This window comes from Stegostoma tigrinum, chromosome 4, assembly GCF_030684315.1.
Source record: "Stegostoma tigrinum isolate sSteTig4 chromosome 4, sSteTig4.hap1, whole genome shotgun sequence".
NCBI lineage: Eukaryota > Metazoa > Chordata > Chondrichthyes > Orectolobiformes > Stegostomatidae > Stegostoma > Stegostoma tigrinum.
The window spans coordinates 40,572,619-40,590,639 of NC_081357.1; the positions used below are offsets into that span (position 1 = coordinate 40,572,619).

General features: G+C 43.8%; 1 protein-coding gene across 1 annotated transcript in view; it reads left to right on the forward strand.

Annotated features, from left to right (window-relative positions):
- Positions 1-17,626, forward strand: part of LOC125452941 (peptidase M20 domain-containing protein 2-like) — a 28,379-nt gene extending 10,753 nt beyond the window's left edge. Inside the window, exons 3-7 of the mRNA XM_048531941.2 lie at positions 4,615-4,757; positions 9,427-9,581; positions 10,726-10,858; positions 13,134-13,241; positions 16,812-17,626. Of these exons, the coding sequence (XP_048387898.1) occupies positions 4,615-4,757; positions 9,427-9,581; positions 10,726-10,858; positions 13,134-13,241; positions 16,812-16,960 (688 nt within the window). The 3' untranslated portion in view covers positions 16,961-17,626. The remainder of the gene's footprint in view (positions 1-4,614; positions 4,758-9,426; positions 9,582-10,725; positions 10,859-13,133; positions 13,242-16,811) is intronic.
- Positions 17,627-18,021: the final 395 nt, after the last annotated feature.

Below are 18,021 nucleotides of genomic sequence, written 5' to 3' on the forward strand. Positions count from 1 at the left end.
GGGGGTGCTGGGCGGGTGGGGGTGGGGCGGGTGGGGGTCGGGGGGGTGGCGGGGGGGTGTGGCGGGTGGGGGTCGGGTGGTGGGGGGTGGTGGGTCGGGGGTCAGGGGTGTGGTGGGGGAGTGGGGCGGGTGGTGGTGGGGGTCGGGGGGGTGGGTGTGGGTCGGCAGGGTGGTGCTGGGGGGGTGGGGCGGGTGGTGGTGGGGGGGGTGGGTGGGGGTCGGCGGGGTGCATGGGGCGGGTGGGGTTTGGGGGGGTGGGTCGGGGGGGTGGTGGGTGTTGGGGCGGGCGGGGGTCGGGAGGTGGTGGGGGGGTGGGGCGGGTTGGGGTCGGGGGGCTGGTGGTGGTGGGGGGGGGTGTGGGGCGGGTGGGTGGGGGTCGGGGGGCGGGATGGGGGCCGGTTGGTGGTGGTCGGGGGGTGGGTGGGGTTCGGGGCGGGTGGTGGTGGGGGTTGGGTGGGGGTCGGGGCGGGTGGGTGGGGGTCGGGGGGTGGTGGGGGGCTTGGGGCGGGTGGTGGTGGGGGGGGTGGGGCGGGGGTCGGGCGTGTGGTGGGGCGGGGGTCGGGCGTGTGGTGGGGCGGGGGTCAGGGGTGTGGTGGGGGGGTGGGTGAGGGTGGTGGGGGGGTGGGGCGGGTGGTGGTGGGGGTGTGGGTGGGGGTCGGGGGGGTGGTGGGGGGTGGGTGAGGGTTGGGGGGGTGGGGCGGGTGGTGGTGGGGGGGTGGGTGGGGGCGGGAGGGTAGGTGGGGGTCGGGGGTGGTTGTGGGGGGGTGGTTGGGGGTCGGGGTGTGGTGGTGGGGGGTGGGTGGGGTGGTGGGGGGTGTCGGGGGGTGGGGGGGTCCGGTGGCGGGGGGGTGGTGGTGGTGGTGGTCAGGGGGTGGGGGGGTCGGGGGTGGGGTGAGGGGGTGTTGGTGGGGGGGTGGTGGTGGGGGGGGTTGGGGGGCGTTGGTGGTGGGGGGGCGTGTTAGTGGGGGGGTGTTGTTGGGGGTGGTGGGGGGTGTGTTGGTGTGGGGGGTGGGGGTCGGGGTGTGGGGGTGGGGCGGGTGGCTGGGGGGTGGGGTTGGTGGTGGGGGGCGGTTGGGTGGGGTGTGGGTTCTGCAACTATTTTTGAAATAGTGCCTTGGAATTTTTTATGTTTATCAGAGACAAGACGTTGGTTAACATCTCATTCAATAGATGGTAATTTTTGGCCACTGACCATATTATGGAGATATGGTTGTTGACTTGCTCACCAAGCTGGTAAGTTTGATGGCAGATGTTTCATCACTATTCTAGGTTACATCATCAGTACGCCTCTGGTGAAGCGTTGGTGTTCTGTCCCACTTATATGTGTCAGTTTGCTGTGCGTAGTTAGTAGTTGGTATATGGGGTCCTAGGCCCGAAACGTCAGCTTTTGTGCTCCTGAGATGCTGCTTGGCCTGCTGTGTTCATCCAGCTCCACACTTCGTTATCACAGTCAGACTGATAGTAGCCCCAATACTAAGTAGAAGGAATGAAGGAAACACATTCAACACAGTAGAGAGGAAAGCCCTACAAGGACTTGAGTGACAGGAACTTTGTAATCTGCTAGCCAGAGGCTGCATGACTGTCATACTGAGCAGAATGCAGTACTTCAAGAAAGCAAATACTTTACTTGCAGATACCAATACTTACCAACAGATGGACCCAACACTGCAACTAAAAAATCCGATTATAACCACCCTGTGGAATCTACACAAAACAGGTGAAATTAGCAAATTTGATTACCAGAGAATGAAACCAGAGGGATCAAACGCACTCCACTTCTATGGATTCCCCAAAGTGCATAAGCCAGAGGTCCACCTCAGATTCTCGGTCTCACTTCCGGATACACTGACATACAGACTGACGAAAGAACTACACTGGAGACCGAAACACCTAGTAGACAGCTCAAACTGCTCCATCCACTCTGCCCAAGAATTTCTCGACAACATAAGGACACCAGAATAGATGAGGACAAGATCATAGTCTCCTTCGATGTGACCGCACTATTTACCTCCATAAAACATCCCCCTAGCCAAGGAAACACTGGCCTCGTTACTAGACAGACCAGGGGTACAGATACCCAACAATACCAACAGCAAAGACAGCACCCTAATCTGTGCCTCACAATGTACTTCACTTCCAATGGCAAGGTATATGGGCATCTCAATGGAACACCCATGGGATCATTGATATTAGGATGAATAGTGGAAGCCGTAATGCAAAGACTGGAATGGACAGCCCTTCTCACAATCCAACCAAATCGATGGATGATACATTCGTTATTAGCAAATACTGTAAACTAGAGGAAACCCATCTACTCACGAACAACATGCTCACTGGCATAAACTTCACAAGGGAAGAGGAGAACAACAGATTTTCCTTCCTGGACACGGTCAAACGTAAGGCCAACAGTGAGCTCCAGACTAGGGTAAACAGAAAGGCCACCCATGTGGATCAGGTACTCAACTACAACAGCAATGATTCCACACCCACGAGTGGAGCTGCATCAAATCACTGATCAAGTGAGTCGCAACATACTGCAGCACCCCAGAGCTGCGCAAAGCCAAAACAACAGTTAGTCAAAAAGCATAGACTATAGATACCTACACATCAGACCCCAACAGGAAGATGCAACACATCCAGAGACCATTGTCAACCTACCATACATTACGAACACATTTGAAATGACCACCAGGTTACACCACCCCTAGAAATCATGGTAGCTCACAAACCAGCAGCTACTGATGAGAATAAAGGATCTGACAACCACAGCGAATAGAACCAACATTATTTACAGGATATCATGCAAAGACTGCTAAAAACATAACATGGTGCAAACAGGAAGGTAACTAGCCATCAGGATTAACGAACATCAACTAGCTACCAAGAGACATGACCAACCATCACTCATTTCAAGACATGTGAACAAAAAGGGGGCACCAATTCAACTGGGACCACGTAGCCATCCTAGGATAAGCCAAGAGAAGACATGCATGAGAATTCTGGAGGCCTGGACTCAAACCGGAACTCCATTAACAAATAAGTAGAGCTGGATCCCCTATAACAACCACTAAAAAACAAATCCGGAAGTGATGCCACCCACCCCAGCAAACCGTGACACGTAAATAGCAAGCGGGACAGAACATCAATGCTTTACCAGAGTTGCACTGATGATGTTACTTAGCATGGTAACAAAACATTTATGAATAAACTTACCGACTCAGCGAGCAAGTCAACAACCGCATCAGCAACCCGAGCTACAAATCTTCCCAAAAACCTTGAATTATGCAGTTATGTATGTTCAATGATTATTTTACTTGACAGAGAACATACAGTCAAATTCCATCATGGCAGTTTGAGAGTTTGAATTCAGTTTGTAATCAAAATAGAGCTGTTGCAAATATGTGACCATGAAGCTGTTGATTTGCCACTTAGAAACTAAACTGCTCCGTTAATGTCTTCCTTGCGCAAGGAAATCTGCCATTCCTGCCCATTGTGGTCTGTATTTGAGTACACTCCCAACTCTCATGTTTCAAACCCTCAGTTCTCCAGGCAACTGGGGATTGACAATAAATGCCGGCGGCACCCATAATCCAAAGTCAATTTTTCAAACAAAAGAAGCGAAAACTGTGGCAGCTGGAATGTGAGTTGTGTGGTAAATCTACTGATGCCGATTTTGATCTTACTCATGATTCTGTTAGACTGACATAAGTTAAAACCAGTCCTATGGTGGTTGTTCATCATTTGTAGTCCCAGTATAATCAACAGCATTCGTATGTTTATTCTGGTGTAATGCACGCTTTGAACTTTTAATTCTTCAATCTCCCTCAGCTTTAATATCTGCTTCTGTCACAGCACAATCCCATATATACTGGATTTCACAAAATAAGATCCTTCTTTCTACCCATTTCATTATTTGAGTTCCCTTAGTGTGAGTCCATCAATGTGCACAGATTTCAAGAGCTGTAATAGTTGTATTTCTAATCAATCCAACAAAGATAATGTCCTTTTTTAAAAATGTAAAGTCCCCTTTTTCTTCCTACTTTAGTCTGATTTAGATTATAATATGTGAGTAGATACAAGAGGAAATGCTCTGGATGATCTTAAAAAGTTATTACCTACCTAGAAAGCAAGTCTGTCCAGTTTGGTAACAAGTCTGAAATCATTTGGTACCACGTTTATTTGAAAATAATTCCCATAAACAAATCTGTTTTTTGATCACCTCATTTTTTTGAGAGCTGTATGGCAGCTTTCCCAAATTTCAAACAATGTTTTTGGTTTTTTTTAAAAGTCAGGAGTGTAGCTTCAATTTTTTTTGATGCACTTTCCAGAAGAAAACCAATTATTGCTTGATGTTTTTGAAAGGCTATGGGTAATTATATAGGAAACAAAATATCATGGGGTGTATTTTTCACTTGGAATTGATGTGCAGATTGAAATTTTGCCAATTAACCTTGTGTTTGCAAACAGTGTCTGATGTTCACACATGCAAGCTAAATATGGAACTTGCAGTTCTTTGAAATGAAGGGAGCATTGCAAGGTAAACATTCGTAACTTAATGTTCCACAGTAGCACTTTTTTTTCATTTTTGAGCATGTATTTGTTCTATATTTTCAGGGTCATTGTGAAGTATTTTGGAAAAGCCACTCATGCTGCTGGTTATCCCTGGGAAGGAGTAAATGCATTAGATGCTGCAGTTTTGGCTTACAACAACTTGTCAGTATTAAGGCAACAGCTAAAACCAAATTGGCAACTTCATGGTAGGTTGAGTACGTTAAGGATGCATTATTTCAGCCATTAAATCATTTTGCTGCAAACAGTTGTTGACATCTGTTTTGATAACTGTTTGCTTTCTGTTTCTGTAGAAACTTAAAACAGAATTTTATGCATCTCTAGGTCAGGCTGGAAGGTGAGCAATAAGTGTGAAATTGAGTGTAATGTGATAGACGCTGTACTTGGTGCCTACTTACCTGTCTGTCCCACTGTAATTTTGAATGACAAGGAGGTGTCAGGTGGCTGCTGGGCAAGGAATTGCTTCACAGGCCTTGAGTCTATTGGAGGTTCTGCCATGGTTCTCTCCCTTACCAAGGCCTCCTAGCCTGGCCATCAGAAACCCCACTGCATTTACCTCTCCTCATGTCACCGGTGATGATCTCTGCTCGGGTCTGCTTGCTGTTCCAGCAGGCCTTCTGCCACTGTTGGGACCAATCAACTGACTGCCAGCTGTGTGAGGTGAGACTTTCTTTCCATTTAGGGCAGCTGTCTTGCCCTGAGCCAAATTGCACCCTGCTGAGCATGAGAACATAGAACAGTACAGCACAGTACAGGCCCATCGGCCCACAACATTGCGCCAAACTTTTACCCTAAACCTAAGATCTTTCTAACCTCCACCGCTACCTTATACTATCATCCATGTGCCTACCTAATAGCTGCTTAAATGCCCCTAATGAGTCAACTCCACTACCCTCTCTGGCAATGCACTCCATGCCCCTACCATTCTCTGAGTAAAGAACCTACCTCTGACGTGTCCCCAATATCTACCTCCTTTCACTTTAAAATTATGTCCCCTCGTAAAAGCTACCTCCACCCAAGGAAAATGTCTCTGGCTGTCTGCTCTATCTATACCTCTGATCATTTACTACACCTCTATCAAGTCACCTCTCATCCTTCGTCGTTCTAAAGAGAAAAACCCTAGCTCTGTCAAACTAGCCTTGTAAGACCTTCCCTCCATTCCAGGCAACATCCTCGTAAATCTCCTCCGCATCTTTTCTAACGCTTTCATATCTTTCCTGTAATAAGGTGACCAGAACTGAACACAATACTCCAGATGTGGCTGAACCAGGCTTTTGCATAGCTGGAGCATAACTTCATGGCTCTTGAACTCAGTGTCTCTATTAATGAAAGCTAACACGCCATATGCCTTCTTAACAGCTCTAGCCACCTGGGTGGCAGCTCTCAGAGGTCTGTGAACATGAACCCCAAGATCCCTCTGCTCCTCCATACTGCCGAGAATCTTAACCCTGTATTCTGCTTTCAAGTTTGTCCTTGCAAAATGAATCATCTCACACACTTTTCAGGGTTAAACTCCATCTGCCACTTGTCAGCCCAGCTCTGCATTCTATCAATGTCCCTTTGTAACCTCGAACAGCCCTCCACAGTGTCCACAATGTGACCCACCTTCATATCGTCCACAAACTTGCTAATCCACCCTTCCACTCCTTCATCCAAATCATTTACAAAAATCACAAATAGAAAAGGACCCAGAACAGATCCTTGTGGTATCCCTACAGCATTAATAGCTGTAAGGCAACACGTTGTAGGAGGATAGATTACAATATTTACGCAGTGAAGGGGCGCATTCTCCCCTAGATTATTTCAGAACAAAATGTTAACTTTTCAATCTTCTTGAATGATGGAACAGATTGAAAGGGTCAAATAACCCACCCTTTGTCCTTTTGTAACTACATGGAGTTCCTGCTTAAACTATACTTGCAGTTCTGTGACATTTGTTTAAAATTCATTAGATGAAATGGCTGACTCTTCCAAGAAACAAGAAAGGTGCTACAAAAAGCCAATGACTTCCACCACCAAGAACAGATTATGCTTACTATAAAATGAAATGACCTGTGGCCAAATTCCTCAACATTCAACTATCTATATCCAAAATTAAGTTAGTAATGGCAGGTGGGCAGATTTGAATTAAATTAATTTGGATATAAAACTTGATATAAAACTTGAATAAAAGAGCTTTTTCCAGTGTGGCCATGAAACTAGCAGATTTTTAATAAAAGAAGCCATCTGTTCACTTCACTTCTTCCACTCCCCATCTGTTCACTAATGGCTTTTGCCCTGTTAACCCAGCCTGGTCTACGTATGACTCCAAATCCACAGTAATGTGATTGACTCTTCACTGCCTTCTGAATTAGCCAAGGGAGTCACTTGGTAGTATCAGACACTGCAGAGTCTAATAAGAAAACCAAAAGACCCAATAGGATTGAATTAGGTGTAGACATGATAAAGATATACCCCACCAAGCTGCTGCAGTCACATGGGAGCTCAACCACCTACCCCAAGCTCCTGCAGGTCACACTCTATCCTAACAGAAATTTATTACTATTCCTTCACATTTGCTGGTAAAAATTTTGGAATCTCCCCCATAACTGGTGACAAAACGTGGTAGCACAAAGAAGATTTATTAAGGAATACCAGCAGACATTGCCAATATGTACTTCAGTAAAGCATTTGACAAGATTCCACATGATAGACTAATTAGTCAGGTTAAATCACATGGGATCTGGGAGACCCAGCCAATTGGATATGAAATTGTCTTGAAAGTAGGAGACAGGGATTAGTGGTGGAGTGCTGTTTTTCGGATTGGAGGCCTGTGACCAATGGTGTACCACAAGATCAGTGCTGGGTTCTCTGGTTTTCGTGTTTTATACGAATGATTTGGATGTGAATGAAGGAGGTATGGTTAGTAAGTTTGCAGATGACACCAAAATAGGTGGCGTGGTGTACAGTGAAAAAAATTATCTCAGAATACAAGGGGACCTTGATCAGATGGGCCAATGGGCCAAGAAGTAGCTGATGGAATTAATTTGTATAAATATGATGTGCTGCATTTTGGTAGGGAAAATCATGACAAAACTTATACAGTAAAGTCCTGGGGAGTGTTACCGAACAAAGAAACCTAGGGGTTCACGTGCATAATTCCTTGAAATGGAGTCGCAAGTAGACAGTGTAGTGAAGATGATGTTTGGCCTGCTTGCCTTCATTGATCACAACATCGAGTATAGGAGTTAGGACATCATGCCACAGATGTGAGGACATTATTGGAATACTGCATACAATTATGGTTGCCATTCTATAGGAAGAATGTTGTTAAACTTGAGGTGGTGCAGAAAAGATTTACGAGGACATTGCCGGGACTGGAGGGTTTGAGCTATAGGGAGAGGCTGAATAGGCTGCGGCTATTTTCCTTGGAGTGTTGGAGACTGAGGGATGACCATATAGAGATTTATAAAATGATGAGGGTCATGGATAAGGTGAATAGCCAAAGTCTTTTTCTTAGGGTGGGAGGACCTAAAACTAGAGGTGAGAGAGGAAAGATTTAAAAAGGACCTGAGGGATAAATTTTTCACGCAGGGAGTGTTGTGTGTATGAAACAAGCTGCCAGATGAAGTAGTGGAGGCTGGCCCAATTACATTTAAAAGGCATCTGAATGGGTATATGAATAAGCATTTAGAGGGATATGGGCCAAATGCTACAAATGGGACTAAGTCACGTTGAGATGTATAATCGGCGTAGATGAGTTGGACCAAAGGGTCTGTTTCTGTGCCGTGTGACTCTTTGACTCTGTGACTGTAACTGCATTGTGGGTGTACAGCTGTTCAAAAAGGACGTTCATTATAGCCTTTTCAAAGATAATAGCAATAAGTACTGGCTTTTCAGGTGCCTATCCCAAGAATAAATAATTAAAATCAAAACCTGCTTTTTCCATTTTTATTTCCTGCAATTTTCCCATTTCTGTTAACATGGGAAACTGAAGAACTAAGACCACGAGTAGACCATTCAGCCTGCCAGAACCTGCCCTAGTATTCAAAATATCATGGTTGATCTGATTGTAGCTTTAGCACCACTTTCCTGTCTGACCTGTGTAATGCTTGAGTCTCTTATTCAAAAATCTGTCTTAACTCAACCTTGAAGTTATCCAAAGACACAGCCTCCATTGCTCACTGTGGGAGAGAATTCCAAACACTAATGATCCTCTCAAAGAAGATATTCCTTTTTATCCCTGTCTTAAATTGAAGATCCCTTGTTTTGAAATTATGCACTTCCTAAATATCCTCATGAGGAGCAATATCCTTTCAGGAAACCCTGGCCTGTCAAAATCCCTCAGAATCTTTAGTGTTTCACAAGGTCTCCTCTCACTTTTTTGATGCAATCAGAAGGTGCAATCTTCTCAACCTTTCCTTATTAACTAATAGGCCATGTGATGATGTAAACAACACTATTGGTAAATGGTGCTCTGAAATGTTAAACATTCACGAGATATTGAACCATTAAAACTAAAATCTATACTGTTTAAGCTTCATCTATGAATGATTTGTAGATATTTCATACTGACCAGGGCAAATAATCTTCCATTAACTTTCTATTGGTCCTAATTCTTCAACCATAGCACCACTTCCTACACGCATTCTGCCTAATAGGGAACCATCTATTACCCTGTTGTGTGTCGCTGTCTCGCTCTCTCTCACACACACACACCCCCCCCACACACACACACACCCCCCCCACACACACACACACACCCCCCCCCACACACACACACACACACCCCCCCCGTTCATATAAGCAACGTAGGCATGTATGTGGACAAAATGCAGAGTTTTGATTATTTGATCATAATGTTGACTTTGCTATTAGGTATTATTAAACATGGAGGATCAAAGCCAAATATTATTCCATCATACACGGAGCTGGTATATTATCTACGTGCTCCAAAGTACAAAGACTTGCATATACTACGTGAGAAAGCAACACAGTGTTTCAAAGCTGCGGCCTTGGCAACAGGATGCAAGGTAGTTATTGCATGATGATAACTGTATAAACTTAGAAAATCATTTTGCTACTGACTCCTTGGGAGGCTGCATACAAAGACCTAGTTTTCTGTTGTAATTTCATTCTCGTGTCAGCACTTCCAGCATCCAGCATCCAGCAGTAATGTCGTCTAGTGGCGCAAGCACCAATCACACAGCAAACCTGAAAGAAACAAGCAAGCCTTCTTATTGATTTTTTTTAATACTCTTGTAGAAAGTGAAAAATATTGAAGTGTATACTTAAGAGCTGAGATATCATAAGTGAAGGCATATAAATCTCTTGAATTTAAATCATGAGAGGTATAGACAGGGTGGATAGCAAGAAGCTTTTTGCCAGAGCGGAGTACTCAATTACTAGGTGTCATGATTTCGAGGTGAGAGGGGAAAAGTTTAAGGGAGATATGCGTGGAAAGTTCTTTACGCAGATGGTGGTGGGTGCCTCTACGGCAGTAGAAGCGGGCACGATAGCATCATTTAAGATGTATCTAGACAGATACATGAATGGGCAGGGAGCAGAGGGATACAGATCCTTGGAAAATAGGCAACAGGTTTAGATAGAGGATCTGGATCAGCACAGGCTTGGAGGGCCAAAGGGCCTGTTCCTGTGCTGTAATTTTCTTTGTTCTTCTATAACTGCTTTATTTATGAAAGAGCTAAATTCATTGTTTGGGAAAAAAACAAAGAACTGAGGATGCTGGAAATCCAAAACAAAAAGGGACATTGCTGGGCCCGAAACAATAACTCTGCTTTCTCTCAACAGGTGCTGTCAGGCCTGCTGAGTTTCTCCAGTAATACTTGGTAGTCGTATACTTGATAGAAGTATATTAGCCTTTTCTTAAGTTCTCAGCTTCTTATGCATTCTTTTTCAAACTGATCCAGTGTAATCCACAATGTCCATTCATATAAAGTCTCTTCACAACTTTCACAACATAGAGAAAACCAAACTAACATAAAGCTGTTTTGAAAGGATAATTATACATAGCTTTCAAATCTAGTTTGTGAAAATCTGTTCGTATTTCCAGTGAAATTGGGTAATGATTGTGAAGTTTCCAGTTAAATTCAATCAAGAGACTGGTTATTTACCAACTGGTCAATGATTATTTATTAACTATTTATTCATTTTCAGGTTGAGCTGGAATTTATGAAGACAGAATTTTATAATGTGATTCCAAATGAGACACTCCGAAATCTGTATGAAGTGAATGGCAGAAGTCTTGGCATGAAATTTACAACTAGTGAAGTTTCAAGCACACAACCCAGTAAATCTACGACTACTATTTTACTATTTACATTTCAACAGATACAGCTTTCATTTCTTTTCCCTTTACTGTTTGAATGTTGAAGTGATTTTCTTCTTCAGATAACTGGCCTTCCCAATGTTCATTCTCTTCGTTTCACTCATTGTCTCTGTCTCTCTCAACAACCCCTAACCCCACGCCCCAGCTCTAATTTAACATCCATTAGTTTTGACTAGCAAAGTGAGCAGACAATGGCCAGAATTTCTGAACAATTTTAGACAGTTTCTGGTGACCGCATGTGCCATCGGCATGAACTAGAAAGTAGTCTCCTTGTTTTGTCTGTCACAATGTCTCAGTATATTCTCAGGATGCATAGCCAGGTTGGAGAGAGCCTGCTGTACACTGGAGCCTGTTGGTCTTGAAGGTTTGGTTGTGCGCCCATAGGAATGCTTGTTTCTGGAGGATCTAAACATACTGAGCGTGACCTGCCCAAAGGCAGGTATATCCTTCTTAGATTGAACTCTCATGGGGCTGAGGATGGCTGACAGAGTGGAGGTTGAAGGTACAGCCACATCTGGAGTGTTCTGAGATGGGACATCTGAGGTGGCTGTGTGTTTACTCCTCTGCCTTGGTGCTGACTAGCACCACCCTGTTTCCTTGCGAGGAAGGAGCTTCTAGATTGAGGTCAAGGTTGCTCGATCCCATCACCTTGCCACTGAGGTAGAGCAATGGATTGCAGGTCTGTGTGTTTATCCAGCAAACTATAAGATTGCTTGACCTGGCTCACCATGGCAGCCAGACACTGTCATGCCAGAGATAGTATAGTGCCATCAGCACTAGTGCAGTCCTGCAACTTTTGTGTCACGTGACCCAGTATCTCGGACAAACCTTTTTATGGTACCTGTGTTCACACAGTATTTGAATGTAGTTGTTAATTGCCGACACTATGAAATCCTCTCCTACCTGTGAAGGAATAAGTATCTGATCTGTGACAGACCTCTGAGTGCAGATGAACTGGGGACTTTCTGCTTTGACCAGCTGTAGGAATTCACAGACTTCACACAGAATCCCTACAGTGTGGAAACAGGCCCTTCAGCCCAACAAGTCCACACAGACCCTCCGAGCATTCCACCCAGACCCATCCCCTATAACCCACCTAACCTAACCATCCCTGAACACTATATGGGTAATTTAGCATGGCCAATCCACCTAACCTGCACATCTTTGGACTGAGGGAGGAAACCGTAGCACCTGAAGAAAACCCATGCAGATAAAGGGAGAGAGTGCAAATTCTGCACAGACTGTTGCCTGAGGGTTGATTTGAACTCGGATCCCTGGTGCTAAGGGGCAGCAGTGCCAGCCACTGTGCCGCCCCGAATTGTGGCAGTGATGAGTTCATCGTGGGTGCTCCTAACTCTAATCTGGATCACGTGTCCACCAAGGTGTCAGTATTGGAGCTGGTGAGGTTGCAGGAGGCAATGAGAGTAGTAACATTGGGTAGCACAGTTGCTAATGCTAATGCACGTGGGGAAAAGGTGTCCTGACTGAATGATAGGAAATAGAGGCTGTGCCTTTGTAGGGGTGTTGGGATGGGTGACACTGAGTAAAGGAAGATTTTGTAGGCGATAGTGAAGATTGAAGCTACCATCCTAACCTGGGTCTTGCTTATATGTGACTCCAGACCCACAGCAATACGGTTGATTCTTATCCACCTTCTGGGCAATTAGGAATGGTAATACAGTAAATGTTGGCCTAGGCAGTGATGCCTACATCCCTTGAATGAATACAAATAAAAAAAGTGAGAGTGATAGAGCATGAGCCTTTGGTTGGAGGTAAATGCAAAAACAGAGGGAGAGGGTGTGTGAGGTAGCATAGAGAAGATGGTGGCATTTATGCTGGCAAGCCTTGGAAACCAATTGATCTGAGTAGCAACTTTGGATCAGGTTGGTCTGGGCTCACAGCTTCCTCTGGGGGTCCTGAGGGAAGAGGAGTGCCCTCCTTTGCATTACCCATACAACAAGACAGCCAAGTCCCTGTTTGCAACACCAGTTTCCCCTCATCTGCCATGTGTGGCAACTTAATCGAACCATACAGGACAGCTATGGACTGCCAGCACTTTCACTTCCTATTATGGAACTGTGAGATGAAAATGTATATGTTTGCTTTTGCACAACTTAAATTACATCATCATAATGTGAGTATTATTTTATAGAATATTCAACTGTTCTTAAAAGAAATACAGTGTGATATATTTGATGTAAAATATCTTGATTTCTTTCTTTATTTTTTGACTTAGGTTCCACAGATTTTGGTAATGTTTCTTTTCTAGTTCCTGGAATTCACCCTTACTTTTACATTGGCTCCTCTGCTTTGAATCATACAAAGGAATACACTGAAGCAGCTGGTAAGTACTTCTGAATATCGTTTGTAAAATTGTTTGTAAATGCTTAATGAAATATATAAGGATACTGTACAAGATGAATGTTCTAGCATCCACTCAGTTGTTAACTAATACTACTAAGTTCTCCTCATTTAGCATTTAAAACAAAAGCTGAATGTGCATGTAGTTGTGTGTCTTGCTTCCAGTTTTGCCAATGTTTCTTTACAATTGGATAATGGTGCAGAGAGCAAGAATTGCCTTGGAATGATTCACTTCAGACCTTGCTCTGTAGGAAGTTCTAGCCATTGTGATCATTTGAAGTTTGGCATTCTTGTGTTTGTCTTAATGAGTGCAAGAGCAAAGGTTTTGGCAATTTGTCTCTTTTCAACATTGTAGTAAAGGCTGGCATTTATTACCCATCTCTAATTGCCCTGAAAAGTTAGTGAAACAACTGAATACCTTATTAGGCTACTTCAGAGAGTACTGTAAATAAGGATCATTCGTATTGGCGAGGGACTAAAAGCAGTGGCTTCTTCACATTGTCCATAGCCTGTGTTGCACTACAATCAGATGATTCCTGCCCTCCCTCTCCAACTTTGGTTTCTGTTACTGTTACCTGTGTTAGTCTAAATCCTGTTTTTATGCTTTTACTTTCAGAAAAATGTTTTCATTATTCTGCCATTCAGACTCACCCTGCTCAAATATTGTAGGGTCTTTTACTGCAGGAAATACCACTCTTTTCTCCCTTTATACTATGAAGTCTTGAGTCATTTAGCTTATTACCTCTACCGTATCACAGCACTCCCCTTTTGTTCTTTTCACCCCACCATCCCCACACTTCCATGTGCTCAAAACCTATTACGTCTCCATGTTTGTTCAGATTTGAAGAAAGGACCTTGACTTGAAGCTCTAACTCCCTTTCTCCACACTTATTGCCAGACTGACTGAGTATTTACAGCACTTTTTTTATGACAGATTTTCAGAATCTGCAACACTTCGCTTTTGTTTTGGTGGAGTATTTTATAACCGTATCAACAAACTTACATTTTTCTATTTGCTCAATTTACCTAACTCCTTCTGAAAATATTTAACAATGTTGTATGTCTTCCCATTTTGTCATCAGTCATTAACATGGAGGTTGCTGTGTACATGTCTCTTGATGGATATAAAAAAAACAACATTCCAAGCAAGGAGCCTTAGCATATGCAACTCAGCAATTATCCCTCATGTTTACCTTTACCCCTCATCTCACGTACCGATTCCTATTTATCCAGCTCTGTTGTGGAGCTGTCATCTTGAAAAAGACTGCAATAATTCAAGATGAAGGGCCACCACAATTTTCTCAGGACATTTAGGAATGGCTAATTTGAAAAAACACTTTGATAGAATTGTCCATGTCCAGAGAACATACAATTTTAAAAATCCACTGGAACTTCTGACAACTTTTTGAAGTATCTGTATTCTAGAGAGAAAACAGGTGTTATTGGATCAGTCATCTTTTATATGCAGCTTCTGATATTCAGTAGGTACCTGGTGACTTCAGCTCATTGATTCATTGTGCCAGCTTTCATCCAACTCTGTTGTCACCATAATGCCCCTGCATACTGCATGGACACAATCCTTCTCCACCCTTTACCCAGGAACATTGGCATGAGCAAACTACTAGCCTCATCAAATTATCATGCCTGCTGTTGGCCCAACTCCCAGACAGCTTCAGCCCTTCAAGACTTTACTGTGCAACTCAGGGACATTTCTGACTTGAATATTTCTGCAAGTTGCTTTGTACATAGGGATACACGGACATCTCATGTAGCTTGATTTCTTATAATTTACTCACTTTGTGCTTAGCCGGAAGTTGCCAGTTTCTGTGCTTGCAGTGCTTTTTACCACGTAGGTAGAAGCAGGCAGCTTGTCATTGTGAAGAGTGCTAAACAAACAGCATGTCGCTGTACAGCAGTATCATGCATGCTGTATCATTGTCACGCATAGAGCGTGTGCCAGCACCTTGCATAGCAAACACATTGCATGACTTTAAACTGAATGGCTATGTTTGAAGTAGTCTTTAGTGAGATCAAAGGGAACTATTGTCAGTCATGGGGTTCATCTTATTCCAGTCTAGGATTTTGGCTGAAGTGGGTCAGATGCAACGGCCTACCCAGGTCGGAGGATCTGTATCCTCGCAGACCTTTTTGTCTTCAGCCACACTCATCCCTGGAGACCAGCCAGAAATCTGGAACAAACTCAGAGTTGCTGGAAAAGCTCAGCCGGTCTGGCAGCATCTGCGAAGAAAAAAATCGAAGTTAAGGTTCCAGTCCGGTGACCCTTCCTCAGAACTGATGGTAGCTGGGAAATCGTCAGTTTATATGCAGAAGATAAGGAAGCAGAGGGGTTAGGGAGTAAACGATAGGTGGGGATAGAGCCCAAAGTGGGAGAAGAGCAGTTGGATAGACAAAGGAGTAGCTAATGATTAGGCTGGGACGGTGAATAGTTGGTAATGGAGACTGGTGACTAACTGTGGGTAGTGTGTAATGGCAGACTATGTGATAACAAGGCCTGGTTTGTGGGCTAGGTGGCTAGGAAGTGACAGAGTTTAGGCTGTAAAATTATTGAACTAGATGTTGAGTCTGGAGGGCTGCAGGATCCCCAAGCAGAAAATGAGGTGTTATTCCTCCAACTTGCATTGACCTTCACTGGTACATTGCAGCAAGCCAGAGACACAGACGTTGACCACAGAACAGGGTAGTGTGTTAAAGTGGCAGGCAACTGGAAGCTCGGGGGTTTTATGCCGGCAGAATGTAGATGTTCTGCGAAGTGGTCATCCAGTCCATGCTTCATTTCCCCAATGTAGAGGAGACCACATTGTGAGCAGCAAATGCAGTAGATTAGATTCTGGGAAATGCAGGTGAACTGTTGCTTCACCTGGAAGGTATGTTTGGGCCCTTGGATACTGGAGTGGGAGGAGGTAAATGGGCAGATGTTACAACTTCACTGGTTGCAAGGAAAGGTGCCGTGGGGCTGTTTGGGGGGGGGAGGTGGTGTTGGCAGTGAAGGAAGAGTGGACCAGGGTGTCCTGAAGGGAATGGTCCCTGTGGAAGTCAGAGAGGTGGCGCGGTAGATTATGTGTCTGGAGGTGGCAGAAATGGTGTCTGATGATCTTCTGGATGTGGATGCTGGTGGGATGGTAGGTAAGGACAAGGGGAACCCTATCACTATTGTCGAAAGGAAGAGAAGGGGTGAGGACAGATGTGTGGAAAATGGGCCAGACAGTAAGGGCAGGGTGGGAATTGGAAGTGAAATTGATGAACTTCCAAATTTGGATGAGAAAGGGAGACAGCACCGATTTATATCATCCGTATATCAGAGAAATAAGAATAGGACTAACAAGGAAAGTTCCATGTACCCCACGAAGAGACAGGCATAACTGAGGCCACTGACCACCCCTCTGATCTGAAGAAATGAGAGGAGTTAGAAGAGAATCTGTTGGAATAGTCAAGTGAATTTTTTTTGCTTATTTGTATAATGGTTCGAAAAAAATAGTTTTAATTTAAATTTGAAGAATACTATTTGCATTCACTGTCTGATGATCTGTTGCAGGATCTAAGGAAGCACAGTTCTATACATTGCGCACAGCAAAGACCTTGGCAATGACTGCGTTGGATGTTGTGCTAAACCCAGATCTGTTGCAACAGATGAAGGAAGATTTTGAAAAGTTTAAGTTACATGAAATAATAGATAGACTTTAAACAGTATAATTGTTGTTTAATGGAGATCAAAATAACCGCTAAATGATTACATAATTTTTAAATTATGATTTTATTCTATCTTGAAAAAGATTTTGTAAAATTGGTTTTGTACAGAAGAATTTTGTAGTTTTCTAGTCACAATGTGAAAAATAATTTAAAATCCTATTTTATAGTAACAAGTAGCCAATGAGTCTCATCCAAGCAATACTTCTATATGAATTTTAGAAATGTTTCTTTGTGCAAAATATTTGTATTTTACACCTGTAATTTAGCAAGAATAGGGAGAATTATGTTTGCTTACTTAAGGGAGGCAAAGGCCTAGTGGCATTATTGCTGGACTATTAATCGAGAGACCCAGGTAATGTTCTGGGGACTCTGGTTTAAATCCCACCATTGCAGATGTTTGAATTTAATAAAAAATGCTTTTGAATAAGGAGTGTAATGATGAACATGAATCCATTGTTGATTGTAGGAAAAATCCAACTGGTTCACTAGTGTCCTTTTAGGGAAGGAAATTGCCATTCTTATCTGACCTGGCGTACATGTGACTCCAGACCCACAGCAATGTGGTTGACTCTTAATTCAATTACGGATGAACGATAAATGTTGGCCTAGCCAGTGATGCCCTCATCCCATCAATGAATAAAAAAAGTTACTGAAAACAAATTTGTGTAATAAGCTTTAAAGCTAGTATTCGTTTTGTCCAGCATGCTTTGGCATATTACTTGCAAACGTGTAGAGCTATGGCTTAATATTAATGGGCATTAATTGTCATAATTGACACTGAAGTGCGAAATATGGTGCTGATGGTTGGTGCCGGAACAGTGTTAAACACTATATTCACACTAAAGCATTTGCTGTGGCAGGTTCAGTTAGTACTGCGAGATAGTCCTGTGAAAATCTCCAAGATCATTTGTGTCTTGGGTCTCTTGAACAAGATCATAGATCACAGAATTCCTACAGTGTGGAAACAGGCTATTCGGCCCAACCAGTCTGCACCAACCCTCAGAGCATCCCACCTAGACCCATCCCCTTAAACCCAACTAATCTACACATCCCTG